General features: G+C 52.5%; 1 protein-coding gene across 1 annotated transcript; it reads left to right on the top strand.

Annotated features, from left to right (window-relative positions):
* The first annotated feature begins 716 nt into the window (after positions 1-716).
* TMEM151A (transmembrane protein 151A) lies at positions 717-10348 on the top strand. The gene is made up of 2 exons (XM_056853083.1): positions 717-861; positions 8987-10348. The coding sequence occupies exons 1-2, from the start codon at positions 769-771 to the stop codon at positions 10346-10348; spliced, it is 1455 nt and encodes a 484-aa protein (XP_056709061.1). The 5' UTR covers positions 717-768.
* Positions 10349-14507: the final 4159 nt, after the last annotated feature.

The raw sequence follows: 14507 nt of genomic DNA, 5'->3' as shown, positions 1-14507 counted from the left end.
TTACGTGTAATGGAATATAAAATGATTTTGGAAAAAAATAAAAAAATTATATACACACACACACATACACACACACACACACACACACATATATAGAAAATATATATATAGAGAGAGAGAGAGAGAAATATATATGTGATAAGAAAACACTGTTACAATATAATTAATCAATGGTTACGTGTAATGGAATATAAAATGATGTTGGGGGGAAAAACAAAAAATATTTATTTATTTATTTATTTAGATCCAAAACCTCCTCCCGATTTCTTGGCTGCAGCCCCCCTTCGGGTTGACGATGGAGCCAAGGGACGGAAAGCCTCGAACCCTGTCCCTTTGGGGTGTTCGATCTTCCTACCCTGCCTTTTCCCCAATGGGGATGCCAAGTGGTTGACAACACTGTTGGGGGGGGTGGGGGTGTCACAAAGAAGGCGGCGGGTTTGGGTCGTGGGGGGGGGGTCCGGGTCCCGAGCCCGAGCCGGCGGGGGTGGCCGAGGGCTCCCTCGCCTCGCCGGCGCCAGGAAGAGGGCGGAGCCGGCGCGGAGCGCACGGGCGGCCAGGCGGCCGGTGTGTGCGGGGCAGGCAGGCGCGCCCCAGCCGGGCAGGGAGGGCGGCCGTCCGTCCGTCCGTCCGTCCGTCCGTGGGTCGGTCGGTCTCCATGCGCCGCCGCGGGGATCCGGGGCGTGGGTGGCGGGGAGCGGGTGCCGCCGAGCCCCTCGCCCGCCCCTAACATGCGGCCCAGGCGCCTGCTGGCGGCGCCACGCGTGGACCATGCCCGGCGTGGGGGAAGACGGCGGGGCGCAGCAGCCGGGGGCCGGGGAGCTGCCCACGCTCACCCCGGCCGGGGGACCCCCCCGGGAGGAGGTGAGGCCGGCCCCGGTCCGGGGGGGGGCGCTGGATCGGGTCGGGGGGGGGCGGAGAGCGGTGCGCCCTGGGCGCGCCGTTTGGAGACGAGGGACCCCCCTCCGCCCTCTCCAAACTCCTTGGGGGGGGGGAAAACCGTGGGTGTGGAGCGGGGGGGTGAGGATCGGAGCGGGGGGGGCAGGTTCAGGACCCTCCTCCCCCCTTTCCCCCTACCCCGCCTCCCCCCGTCGGTGGGCGAGGCGTCCGGCCGGAGGGGGGGGGGGAGAAGAGAGGCGGCGGCGATTCTGCTGCAGGGAACACGTGCCTCTTTGTACATTATTAATAGCCCTGCCGGGGTTAAAAATAAACCCGGATTTCTGGCCAAGGGGGGGGGAGAGGGGGTTGCTTAGACCCCCCCTCCCGTGGGAAGGATCCTGCCAACCTGCCCCCTCCCCGTCTTGCACTGATCCGGAGTTTATTGTGCGGGGGGACCTGGGGGGTGTCGGTGCGTAAAAACTCCCCCGTTGCAAAGACGCCTTAGGGGAGAGATCCATTGTTGCCGGGGTGTGTGTATGGGGGGGGGGGATCTGCAAAAAAAAGGGGGGCCCTCCGCGTGTCTGGGTTGTGCTTTGCTACCGGCGCCTATGGGGGGGGGGGGAGCCGTCAAGTTCTGCATTGCACCACCGCGTCCTCCTGATGGAGGTTTGGAGCCGGTGGAAAGGGCTCCTTCCCGGGAGGGAGGGGACACCGCCAGCCCGGGGTGGGGAAGGGGAGAAACAAAGAGCAGGGGGACGGAAAGGGGGGAGGAGAGGGGGGGGGAGAAAACCCTGCCGCCGGCTGTGAATTGCATTATTCCCACCCACCCCATCCACCACCACCACCACCTCCAGCGGAAGAGAAAAAAGAAAAGCATCTGCGAAGCCCAGGCGGGCACACAACCCCCCCCCACCCATTGCCAGCAAGAGAAACCTGCAGGGATCTTCTCTTTTGCCCCCCCCTTTCAGTGTGGAGGAAGATCTAGGGTGTGGGTGTATGGGGAGAATGGGGATGGAGGGCCGCTTTCATCCGGGTAGAGGAAGCATCTTTGCCCCCCCCCACACACACACACCCGGCGCTCTCTTCCATCCTTGGGACTGATGTCTTTCCATGTATTTCAAAAAGGGCAAGAGTCCAGTAGCACCTTAAAGACTAACAAAAATATTTTATGGTAGTCTTTAAGGTGCTACTGGACTCTTGCCCTTTTTGACTACTGCAAACAGACTAACACGGCTACCCACTGTGAATTATCTTCATGTATTTCAAGGAAGCGTCGTCTTTAGATTATGACTATATGTTTTGGTGGGCCTTGAAGAGACCTGCCGTTCCCTCCCTTCAAGGGACTGCTCCCTTGAATCTTCTGGGGGTCCTTAAAGTAAGCCCTTCCCTGGTGTTTGGGGTGGTGGTCTTCCCAGTCTCCCTCTAGCCTCAACTGCCCAACCTTACCCAGTTCTGGGGCGGGGTATTTTCGGAGCGGGGACCAGCCAAGTATTATCTACCTGCGGAGCATTTTGAGACCAAATAAACCTTCTTGCGGCTTGGATTCTCACATTTTTATCCCTTTCGGGCACTCAGGACAGCATGTGTGATTCTCACTTCTTCAGCTTATTCCTCATAACAACCCTGCGAGGGAGGACAGGTTGAGAACGAGGGACTGGCCCAAGGTCGCTTGGTTGGTTTTTCATAGCAAGCAGAGATTTGAACCCAGATCTCCCCAGGCCTAACCCAGACCTACCTTGTAGGTGACCAGTAGTCACGAGGCCCACCAACTATCTAGTTCCAGGGAAGAAGAAGAGTTGGTTTTTATATGCCGACTTTCTCTACCGCTTAAGGGAGACTCAAACCAGCTTACAATCACCTTCCCTTCCCCTTCCCCACAACAGACACCCTGGGAGGTAAGTGGGGCTGAGAGAGTGTGACTGGCCCAAGGTCCCCCTGCTGGCTTGGTGTGTAGGAGTGGGGAAACCAACCCAGTTCTCCAGATCAACCTCCGCCGCTCATGTGGAGGAGTGGGGAATAAAACCCGGTTTTCCAGATTAGAGTCCACCACTCTTAACCACCGCTCTTAATCACTACACCACGCTGGGAGGAAACCCAGTACAAATCCTAGCTGGGTACCATGAGGTACTGACTTGTGTGGTTTCTCAGTGCTGAGTTCAAGTGTTGCTGTGGTGGGAAGCCTCTCCTGCAGGGAGAACCCCTGTTTCTGTGTGGGGAAAACCCTGCCGCTTGGTCACCCAGACCCTTATAATAATATCATGCTTCCGTTCCTCAAGTCTAGAACAAGATTCTCTGTTGGTGTCTGGAACAGTGATGCCGTGTGGTTCAATTAATTCCTGCATTTATTTATTTGCTTCATTTATGCGCCACTTTTCTCCCCAATAGAGGAGACTCAAAGGGGCTTATGACATTCTCCCCTTTATTTTATCCTCACAACAACCTTGTGAGGGAGGTTAGGCTGAGAGCGTGCGACTGGCCCAAGGTCACCCAGAATGCATTGGCGGCAGACAGCGGATTTGAACTTGGGTCCCCCAGATCCTATTCTGACACTAACCACTACACCATGCTGGCTATTAGCGATTTAGCGGTGTAGTTTTCCTACCCTTTCCCCTTCTCTCCTAATTTCCACTTCCTAAATTTTTTGCTCACTTTAGTGACCCGATGAAGGAACTCAGGCAAGTGGATTCTGTTAAGTTGAATACAGAAGCCGTTGACTAATTTTGTCATTCTTGTTGATTTTGTTGTGGCTTGCTGTCAGGTTGCCGCTGACTTATGGTGACACAAGAACACACGATGAACACTTATACTGAATCAGGTCCTTGGTCCATCAAAGTCAGTATTGCCTACTCAGACTGGCAGCTGCTCTCCAGGGTCTCAGGTAGAGATCTTTCCCATCACCTACTTGCCTAGTCCCTTTAACTGGAGATGCCAGGGATTGAACCGGGGACCTTCTGCACACCAAGCAGAGGCTCTACCACTGAGCCACGGCCCCTCCCCACGAAAGATGACCTTTGCAGTATTTTCCCCTCTCTAAATATGCTCGAATACCAAACATCTCTAATCCAGCCGCAGGTCAGAAGATGCTAACCATTACTGCCCCCAAAACTGTAAGGCTATCAATATCCATTTGGGACAAGCGTGCCACTATCGATCTCCACTCCAGAACGCACCAAACCCAAAATATAAACCACCGGGAGTGGAGAGCTACTTGGCGAGATGCAAAATAAGGAATCTCAGCTTTCTCTAGAGGGTTTTGAAGGCAAGAGACATTCAGAGGGGGTTTTGCCCTTGCCTGCCTCTGCATAGCGACCCTGGACTTCCTTGGTGGTCTCCCATCCAAGTACTAACCAAAGCAGACCCTGTTTAGCTTCTGAGATCTGATGAGATCGGGCTAGCCTGGGCCATCCAGGTCAGGGCTTCTTGTCGATTCCATCAGCAAAACCAAACAGTAAAACTATTCCTGGCCTCTACCCCTGGCTGCGGTAGGAGGGGGTGTAAGTTTCAGTGCTTTCCTGTGGGGAGGGGGAAAAAAAATCCCACCTCCCTGCATGTAGAGAATTAGCAGCCCACTTTGACCATTTCCCCCCTGACACGCTAGTTGTTTTAAGCGTAGGGAATTTGTTTTATATATCGCCTTCTGTTTCTGAGAGTGGGAAACAATCAGATCAGGGGCCCCAAAAGGTCTTTTTCCTTCCCACTTTCCTCTGAAAGGGATATGATCAGTGGAGGGCAGTCGACGGTGGCCGTGCCAGAGGACGAATAGGAAGGGCAGTCCTGGGAGCTGCCGTGTGTGCGTTCAGTTTTGGAAGTGCGAACGTTTCTTGGTTTGGAGGTGGTGAAGTCATCTGAGCTTTGACTCCTGAGTTTGGTCGACACCTCGGGGAGTAGACAACAGCAAGACTATTGATTAGCCCAAAGGATTTTGGAGCCAGGATTCACACTCGGTCCTTGATTTAGGGAAGAGAAGAGGCGGAGCTTTTTCAGAGCAGCGGATAATATCCAACAGGAGAACGACTGGGGTTGAAAGAAACCTGGCAGCTGAGGCTGGTTCTGCCTCTTATAACCTTTGGTCTTTATAATCTAAACAGTTTGGGGGATAGGCTGCTGTTACTTCCAGCGTGGTGTAGTCGTTAAAAGCGGTGGGATCTAATCTTGAGAACCGGATTTGATTCCCCACTCTTCCAGATGAGCGGTGGGCTCTAATCTGGAGAACCCGGTTTGATTTCCCACTCCTCCACATGAGCGGCGGACTCTAATCCGGAGAACCAGGTTTGATGCCCCACTCCTCCACACGAGCAGTGCTTTCTAATCTGGAGAACCGGGTTTGATTTCCCACTGCTCCACATGAGCAGTGGATGCTTATCTGGAGAACTGGGTTGGTTTCCCCACTCCTCCACATGAGTGGTGGACTCTGGTGAACTGGGTTTGATTCCCCACTCTTCCAGATGAGCGGTTGACTCTAATCTACAGAACCGGGTTGGTTTCCCCACTCCTGCACATGAGCGGCGGACTCTAATCTGGAGAACCGGGTTTGATTCCCCACTCTTACGCATGAAGCTGTGTAACCTTGGGCCAGTCGCAGTTCTCTCCGACGCTCTCACCCTCACCTATCACAAGGTGTCTGTTGTGGGGAGAGGAAGAGTAAACTGGTTTGATTCTCCTTAAAAGGTAGAGAAAGTCAGCACATAAAAAATCCAGCTCTTCTTCTTCCTCCTCCTCCTCAAGGGCTGTGGGGAGACATGCAGCCTTGGACATTTAATCCTGCTCCATACGTTCTGGCGAAGTTTATAATTCATGGGTGGGAGATGTCTAGTGGTTAGAGGTAATAAATGCAATAACCAGGGCCCAGACACCATATCTGGGAAGGGGGCAGTTGAATGTGGGGGCCAAATATCCTGACTTCTCCCTACCCATCTCCAGTGATCGGAGTACAGTAAGACCTTCCACCCCACATCAGTATCTGGTGATTTTCGTTCTTCAGTTCTGTCCCACTCCCTGGACGCATTAGTGCAAATGGATGGTTTGCCTGAGCCCCACCCTGCCACCTTCTCCGTGGGGCTTTCCTGAAAGCTCTTTGCTGTTGGCAGTTTCTCCCAGAGGCTCCTGCCAAGCTTTTATAGCCAGGGATGGTGGGGACGGGACGGAAAGAAAGAGGACGGGTTTAAGGTGGAAGAAACTCGAGAGGCACCCTCCCCACTGGCATCTGCTAATGGACATAGTGCACGATCCGTTATGAAGCCGTCCTTCGCACACCTCGTTAAGTACTCCATTTGCAAGGGATGCGGCTGGATCTGGGCCAGTACAAACCATTCTGGTCGGCCTGGAGTAGTGGTTAAGAGCACTCTAATCTGGAGAACCGGGTTTGATTCCCCACTTCTCCACATGCGTGGCTGATGCTTATCTGGACAACTGGGTTTGATTCCCCACTCCAAATGAGCGGCGGATACTTATCTGGAGAACCGGGTTTGATTCCCCACTCCTCCACATGAGCGGCGGACGCTGATCTCGTGAACCGAGTTGGTTTTCCCACTCCTACACATGCAGCTAGCTGGGTGACTTTGGGCTAATCACAGATCTCTTAGAGCTCTCTCAGCCCCACCTACCTCACAAGGTGCCCGTTGTGGGACGAGGAAGGGAAGGAGATTGTAAAACCGGTTGATTCCGAGAGGCTTCCTAGAGGCAGGTGCTTCCTAGAGGCCCCAGGTTGGCCACTGTGTGAACAGACTGCTGGACTTGATGGGCCTGGGTCTGATCCAGCAGGGCTTTCTAACATTCCTATGAGTGGACATGTTCGTGGTGGAGAGGGCTATCCATAGCTACTAGTCAAAATGAATACTAGTCATGATGCATCCCTATTCTCTCCAGGATCAGAGGAGCAGGCCTATTATATTAGGTGCTGTGGAACGCAGGCAGGAGAATGCTGCTGCAGTCATCTTGTTTGTGGGCTTCCTAGAGGCACCTGGATGGCCGCTGTGTGAACAGACTGCTGGACTTGATGGACCTCGGTCTGATCCAGCAGGGCTTTCCTTATGTTCTTATGATTCTCCTTAAAAGGTAGAGAAAGTCGGCATATAAAAACGAACTCTTCTGCTTCTTTTTCTTCTGTTTCCGTGGCTAGAAATTGTGTGGTGCTAAAGCAGTTTGCAGGTCCCCCATCGGCTTAACAGTCCATGTGCAAGCCATCTAATCTGTTCAAAGTTAAGCTATTTAATTTATCAGCTAGTTTTAAGTGAACTAAATTATAAGTGCCAAGTGATCATCAGTCATCAGGGCTCCTTTCTGCTTATTGGCGGGGTCTACAGAAAGCTGGAACAGCACCTCCGCTTTATTGGACAATGGAGAGCCAGTGTGGTGTAGTGAATGCAATGGTGGACTACGGCCCTGGGCGTCCTTGGTTTGAATCCCCTTTTCTACCATAGAAGCTTACTGGGTGACCTTGGGCCCATCACAAACTCTCAGCCTGGCCTTCCCCACAGGGCTGTTGTTGAAGAATGGAGGAGGGGAGAACAGTGTTCTAAAAGCCGCTTTGAGTCTCAGCTGGGGAGAGAAGTGGGACACAAATAAATAAATGCAAATAAATGCATGTATGAGGAGCCCCGTGGCGCAGAGCGGTAAGCTGCAGTGCTGCAGTCCAAGCTCTGCTCACAACCTGAGTTTGATCCCGATGGAAGTCAGTTTCAGGTAGCCGGTTCAAGGTTGACTCAGCCTTCCATCCTTCAGAGGTCGGTAAAATGAGGACCCAGCTTGCTGGGGGTAAAGGGAAGATGACTGGGGAAGGCACTGGCAAACCACCCCATAAACTACAAGAGTTACTGCACTTTGTATTCCCAGCGATGTATTAAGAGTTTGAAAATGTTATAAAAAAACATCGCTTTAAAAGGGTTTTTGATACAATGGCTTATAAATGGTTGGAAGACGTCTTCACAGCTAAAGGGGCCAAACAAAGTGCGAACAGTATTTTTTTATAACGTTTTCAAACTCTTAATACATTGCTGGGAATACAGGCGCGGTAACCCCCAAAGTCTGCCTAGTAAACGTCGGGATGTGATGTCACTCCATGGGTCAGGAATGACCCGGTGCTTGCACAGGGACCTTTACCTTTTAAATGCATGTACAATTGGGTAGAATGCAGCCTGTTTCTTTAATTTATCTATTGGTAATCAAGAGAATTAGAGACTTGAGTCTTTGGTCATTTGGCTGTTTCCTCACATTCTTCCCACCGACTACTCCAGGGCTTTGCTTTGATAATGCTTGCATTTTTCAACCATCAGAGTTTGTTTTGCTCTCCCCATGCATTTCCACATGTTTTCTGCGTGTTTTCCCCACTTTTTCTGGATGCTGGCTAAACACAAATCCAGAAAACGTAGGCAAAACACGTGGAAACGCACGGGGTGAGTGAGGAGACCTCTGACGGTCGGAAAATGCATGCATAATCAAAGCAAAGCCCCGAAGCAGTCGGCGGGGTGACTGCAAGGAAACAGCCGTGCATAAATAGCCTTTCTTTAATGAAATGTTGAACATTTGGGGCAAAGACTGGCAATATTCCAGAGGATTCCTGATTCCAAGCATAGCTCTATAGCGTGCCGTTCCAAGCATAGCTCTATAGTGTGCTGTTCCAAGCATAGCTCTATAGTGTGCTGTTCCAAGCATAGCTCTATAGCGTGCTGTTCCAAGCATAGCTCTATAGCGTGCCGTTCCAAGCATTGCTCTATAGCGTGCTGTTCCAAGCATAGCTCTATAGCATGCCGTTCCAAGCATAGCTCTATAGTGTGCTGTTCCAAGCATAGCCTTATAGCGTGCCATTCCAAGCATAGTTCTATAGCGTGCCGTTCCAAGCATAGCTCTATAGCGTGCCGTTCCAAGCATAGCTCTATAGCGTGCTGTTCCAAGCATAGCTCTATAGCGTGCCGTTCCAAGCATAGCTCTATAGCGTGCCGTTCCAAGCATAGCTCTATAGCGTGCCGTTCCAAGCATAGCTCTATAGCGTGCCATTCCAAGCATAGCTCTATAGCGTGTCGTTACAAGCATAGCTCTATAGTGTGCCATCATCCTTTTTTTTCTTTTTCTCTTTTCTCCCTCCTTCCCATCCCACTTTCCTCATGGTGAGCAGCAGCGGCCGCTGAAGCAATCCTTGAGCAGCTCCCTTTGCCGGGAGTCCCACTGGAAATGCCTGGTCCTCACCCTGCTGATGTACGGCTGCTTCGGCGTCATGGCCTGGTGCCGCCTCTCGACGGTGACCCGCATGAACTATGACAGCGCCTACCGGGGCGCCTCCATGATCTACCATGACAGCCCTTGCTCCAACGGCTACATCTACATCCCGCTGGCTTTCTTGGGGATGCTGTACGTGGTCTACCTGGTGGAGTGCTGGCACCGCTTCGCTAAGGGCCAGATGCAGTACCGCGTGGACACGGCCAGCGTGTACGAGAAGGTGCAGCGCATGCAGCAGGCCACGCCCTGCATCTGGTGGAAGGCCATCAGCTACCACTACATCCGCCGCACCCGGCAGGTGACCCGCTACCGCAACGGGGATGCCTACACCACCACACAGGTCTACCACGAGCGGGTCAACACGCACGTGGCTGAGACGGAGTTCGACTACTCGGGCCACGGGGTGAAGGACGTCTCCAAGGAGCTGCTGGGGCTCTCGGATTACCCCGTCACCAAGCTGCGGTTCACCAAGTGCTTCAGCTTCGCCACCGGCGAGGCGGAGGCGGCGTACCTGTCCCAGCGGGCCCGCTTCTTCGGCGAGAACGAGGGCTTGGACGACTACATGGAGGCCCGCGAAGGGATGCACCTCAAGAACGTGGACTTCAAGGAGCACATGCTGGTCTTCCCCGACCCGGGGCGCCCACCATGGTACACCCGCCGCTGGGTCTTCTGGCTGGCCTCGTTCCTGCTGCTCTCCTGGCCGCTGCGGGTGCTGTCCGAATACCGCACGGCCAACGTGCACTACCACGTGGAGAAGCTCTTCGGGGCGGACGATGGGCCCAGCCCGCTGGACGCCGCCGGGGGCTACGGGCGGCGCATCTCCCGCGTCAACACCGTGGACATGACCGAGCTGGAGTGGCACATCCGTTCCAACCAGCAGCTGGTGCCTAGCTACTCCGAGGCCGTGCTCATGGACTCCACCGTCGTGGCGGGGGCGGCCTACCTGCGCAGCTGCCAGCGCTGCCGCCGGACTGTCAGCAGCAACTCCCTGCCCTCGCGGGGCACCCGGGCACTCTACGCCCGCCTGCCTTTCAGCTGCAGCCGCTTCTCGCTGAGCGGGGCACGGCGCTGCGGGGGGGTCCTCCGCAGCCTGAGCGGGAGCCACGTGGGGAGCAGCATCGAGACCGAGCCTCTGGAGAGCCCCCCCTGCTACCAAGATGCTTTGTATTTCCCCGTGCTGATTGTGCATGGTGGGGAGGGGTGCCACCACAATGGACATCAGCAAGGCCCCGCAGGGAGGTCATCGGGGACCCCGCTGTGATCTTAGAGGAGAGGGCAGTTGAGGTGAAGCTCCCTTCGGTCCCCAGGATTGAGGCCCAAGAACAGGAAGGAGGAAACAGACAACCCCCTTAGCCCCTTTCCCCTCCCCTCCGGCAACCCGAAAACCAGGCAACAGGTGCTTTTTCGGGCCAGACCCTTTTTCTTGACATTCTGCTCCGAGGATAAAGAAATACTTTAATTTTTAATTTTATTTTTTTGCAAAGAAAGCTGACGTCAGCTTGTTTTGCACAATTCATTCCAGTTCCTGGGTTTGTGGAAGAGGAGGGCGGAGTTTTCTCGGAGAGTGGAAAGAGGGGTCTCTGGATGGGGGTAGGGCCGCTTGTAGGGCTGGTGGAATAGCAGTTTTGGGAGGAAGTGTAAGGAGCCGAGTGGGGGCACTGAAGCCATAGTTCCTGATCACGGGGAGTCCTCCCCCTGCCCACAGAGATCCGCCTCCTGAGACTTTTGCCAGGCACCGCCTATGCCTTCTCAGCCATGAGGACTAGAATGTTGAATTCTGTGCCAGGGATTGGCATTTGTGTTTGCATTATGGGTACGGAAAAGATCTGTTCCCTCCCCGCTTGGCCCTTAGATTCAAGCAGGGGAACTCACCCATAGGATGTGTGAGTGGGACAAAAACTGAGCCCGTTTCTAATGGATCTGTGCTTTGTGATAGGGGATAAAGTGAAATTAAAAGTTGAGGCCCCCCTCGTCACCAACCCGCTCCAGAATTTTGTCCGCTGTAAACATTACCTTTCCTCGAGCATGGCCTCATGGAGGAAAAAAAACACATTGGTGGCTATTAGTTGTTGTGGTAGCTAAATGGAACCTCCGTGTTCAGGGGCACTGGACCTGTGAGCACCAGGTAGTAAGGGCAAAGAACAGAAGTGGGTTGTGGCCTTCAGGGCCTTCTTGAGGGCTTCCCGGAAGCATCCGGCTGACCCCTGTTAGAGACAGGGTGCGGGACTAGGTGGTTCCTTGGTCTGATCTTGCAGGGCTTACAATAGCTTAGTGAAACGTGCGTACGCACAGGCAGCATGTCTCCAAATGTCAGACAGTAGAGGACAGGTGGTCTTCAGTACCATGGCCTGCTTTTAAGATAGCCACAGTGGGGAATAGGGTTGCCAACCTCCAGGTAGTAGCTGGAGATCTCCTGCTATTACAACTGATCTCCAACCGTCGGAATTGAGTTCACCTGGAGAAAGTGGCTGCTTTGGCAATTGGGACTCTCTGGCATTGAAGTCCCTCCCCAACCCCCGTCCTCCTCAGGCTTCTCCCCCAAAACCTCCCAAGAGGCGAAGAGGGACTTGGCAACCCTAGTGGGGAGCAGCAGGCTGGACTTGGTGATCCTTTAGGTCTGATCCAGCAAGGAAGTGTTCTGATATCCCTTGTTTTTAACTACAGGTGTGCAGGCATGTCGGCCTGCAGAAGAAGAGTAAACCCGAGTCCAGGAAAAGACCATCTTAAAGACCAACATTTCCAGGGTATGAGTTTTCAAGAGTCAAAGCTCCCTTCATCAGATACTAGTAGGAATGGAGATACCTGAGACGACCTATCCCTCTCCCATCTTCTGACTGGGATCTAAGGGCTCCAGATTCTCTGTTCCTACTTGTATCTGACGAAGGGAGCTTTGACTCTTGAAAGCTCAGACCCTGGAAATCTTCTTTGTCTTTAAGGTGCTACTGGCCCCGAATCTAGCTATTAACTGCATAGCCATTTAATGCAGGATTGGTGGATTGTGAGCCAGCGGCGAGGTGGGAATCCTCTAGGGCAGAATTTAGAAGTGCCATGCAGATTGAGGCAAGGCCGGGCTTGTGGCCTGTGTTGTCTGCTGTTCAGGGCTATCGCTAGAGCTGGGATAGAGGACCAAACTGAAAATTGTAGGGCATTGAGGGGGAATCGTGCAAAAACTGAGGGCGCAGAATGGAAGGGGGGTTCAGCCGCCCCCCTGCCTGCGAGACATGTTCTCCATAGATTTGTTCTTGTCTGCCTCTGACAGAGTTTGTTGCAGGCTGGTATTTTATACTAAAGCTATAGATTTCAAAGTGAGTTAACAATAGGGTTACCAGCCTCCAAGTGGTGGCAGGAGATCTCCTGGGATTATAACTGATCTCCAACCAGTAGAGATCAGTTCCCCTGGAGAAAATGGCTGCTTTGGCAATTGGACTCTATGGCATTGAAGTCCCTCCCCTCCCCAAACCCCGCCCTCCTCAGGCTCCACCCCAAAAATCTCCAGGGATTTCCCAGCCTGGAGCTGGCAGCCCTATCTTTGCTGGGAAGTAGCTCGTTCAACCCGGCTCCCCTCACCAGGCAGGTGGGGCTTATCTCAGGATCCCAATTTGGGGGTGCAGCTTGTCTCCCCCTAGATTCCTGTTGTACAGCACACAGGCGAAGATACTTCCCTCTCATTCCTGGGGAAAATGGTGCAGAAGCTTTTCTGTGTCCACACCCTTCCCATCCCATTGTGGATGAAGGGTGCGCACATTCGACAGACCCTGGCGTCCTGTGCACCACGTCTGCGCATGCGCTCCGGCTTGGGTCAAGGACTTGATTTTTCTGTTCTTTCTGGGCAAGAAAATCCACCCTAGCAACCATGCCGGACCTTTACCCTCTCTCTTGGGAACAAATCGATTCCTATTTAAAAGAGGATTGTGAAATGTAAACATGGGAGAAGGGGGGAAGGAAACCCAGAGGGGTGCAGGGTGGGGGTGGTGACCGCGGGAGGTCGGACCGTGACATTGAAATAAAATTAAATAACTTTGGAGTCCTTTCGTCACTGGGCAATAAAGCTCTTTCAAGGTGGATGGATGTGTCCGGTTGTGTTTTTGTTGGGGGGGAGGCAACAACGGTGAACCAGACACACTGGAACATGTCCTTCTTAGGTGCGGTTACTATAGGGAGGACAGGGAGAAAATTCTTGGCCCTTTTTAAGAAAGAGCACTGGTTATCCTGAATTCGTTAGAGATAACATTTTTCTTAAGGATGCATTTTCTCAGGTAACAAAGTTAGTGGCCAGGTTTTGTAGAATTGTACTTAATTATAGGAAATCTAAATAGAAACGAAAAGTTGTAGAGTGGATTGATTGTTTAATTTTATATTGCTGGCCAGATTTTAAAATAGTAATAGTTTGTATAGCGTTTTAACCAAAAGGTGAGACCACCAAGGAATACCAGGGTTGCTGTGCAGAGGAAGGCAATGGCAAACCACCTCTGTTAGTCTCTTGCCATGAAAACCCCAAAAAGGGGTCGCCTTAAGTCGGCTGCGACTTGATGGCACTTTACACACACACATTGTTTTATACTGCCGGTTTGGGTAAGGCAATGTACCTGCAAACATTTTATGTTTCGTCTAAGGACCGTAAAATTGAATAAACAAGGTTGGGGGAGAGGGGCTGTGAGCTGTCCCCGGCTCCACACTGGGACCTTTCTGTGTTGCTTGGTCGCACACGAAGCTGCCTGATATCGAATCAGACCCTTGGTCCATCCAGGTCAGTATTGTTTACTCCAACTAGCAGCAGCTCACCAGTGTCTCAGGTAGGGAGTATTTCACATTGCCCACTGTGTGTGTGTGTGTTAAGTACCATAAAGTCGCTTCCGACTCATGGCGACCCTATGAATCAATGTCCTCCAAAACGTCCTATCTTGAACAGCCTTGCTCAGCTCTTGCAAATTGAGGGCCATGGCTTCCTTTATTGAGTCAATCCATCTCTTGTTGGGTCTTCCACTTTTCTTGCTGCCTTCAACTTTTCCTAGCATGATTGTCTTTTCCGGTGACTCTTGCCTTCTCATAATGTGACCAAAGTACGATAGCCTCAGTTTAGTCATTTTAGCTTCTAGGGTCAGTTCAGGCTTACTTTCATCTAGAACCCACTGATGTGTTTTTTGGGCAGTCCAGGGTATCCGTAACCCTCTCCTCCAACACCACAATTCAAAGGAATCTAGTTTCTTCCTGTCGGCATTTTTCATTGTCCAGCTTTCACACCCATACATAGTAACAGGGAATCCGATGGCATGAATTAATCTAGTCTTGGTGGCCAGTGACACATCCTTACACTTCAGAATCTTTTCTAGCTCCTTCATGGCTGCCCTTCCCCAGTCTCAGTCCTGATTTCTTGGCTGCGGTCTCCCTTTTGGTTGATTACGGAGCCACTACCCAATTCT

Source organism: Euleptes europaea, chromosome 7 (assembly GCF_029931775.1).
Source record: "Euleptes europaea isolate rEulEur1 chromosome 7, rEulEur1.hap1, whole genome shotgun sequence".
Lineage (NCBI taxonomy): Eukaryota > Metazoa > Chordata > Lepidosauria > Squamata > Sphaerodactylidae > Euleptes > Euleptes europaea.
The sequence above is the reverse complement of the archived record's forward strand: the minus strand, read 5'-3'. Positions and strand labels throughout refer to the sequence as shown.

Excerpts from the sequence above, each read along its gene's own strand:
- TMEM151A (XM_056853083.1), top strand. The coding sequence starts at position 769 with ATGCCCGGCGTGGGGGAAGACGGCGGGGCGCAGCAGCCGGGGGCCGGG. Across the intron at positions 862-8,986 it reads GGGGACCCCCCCGGGAGGAG|CAGCGGCCGCTGAAGCAATC; the intron begins GTGAGGCCGGCC and ends CATGGTGAGCAG.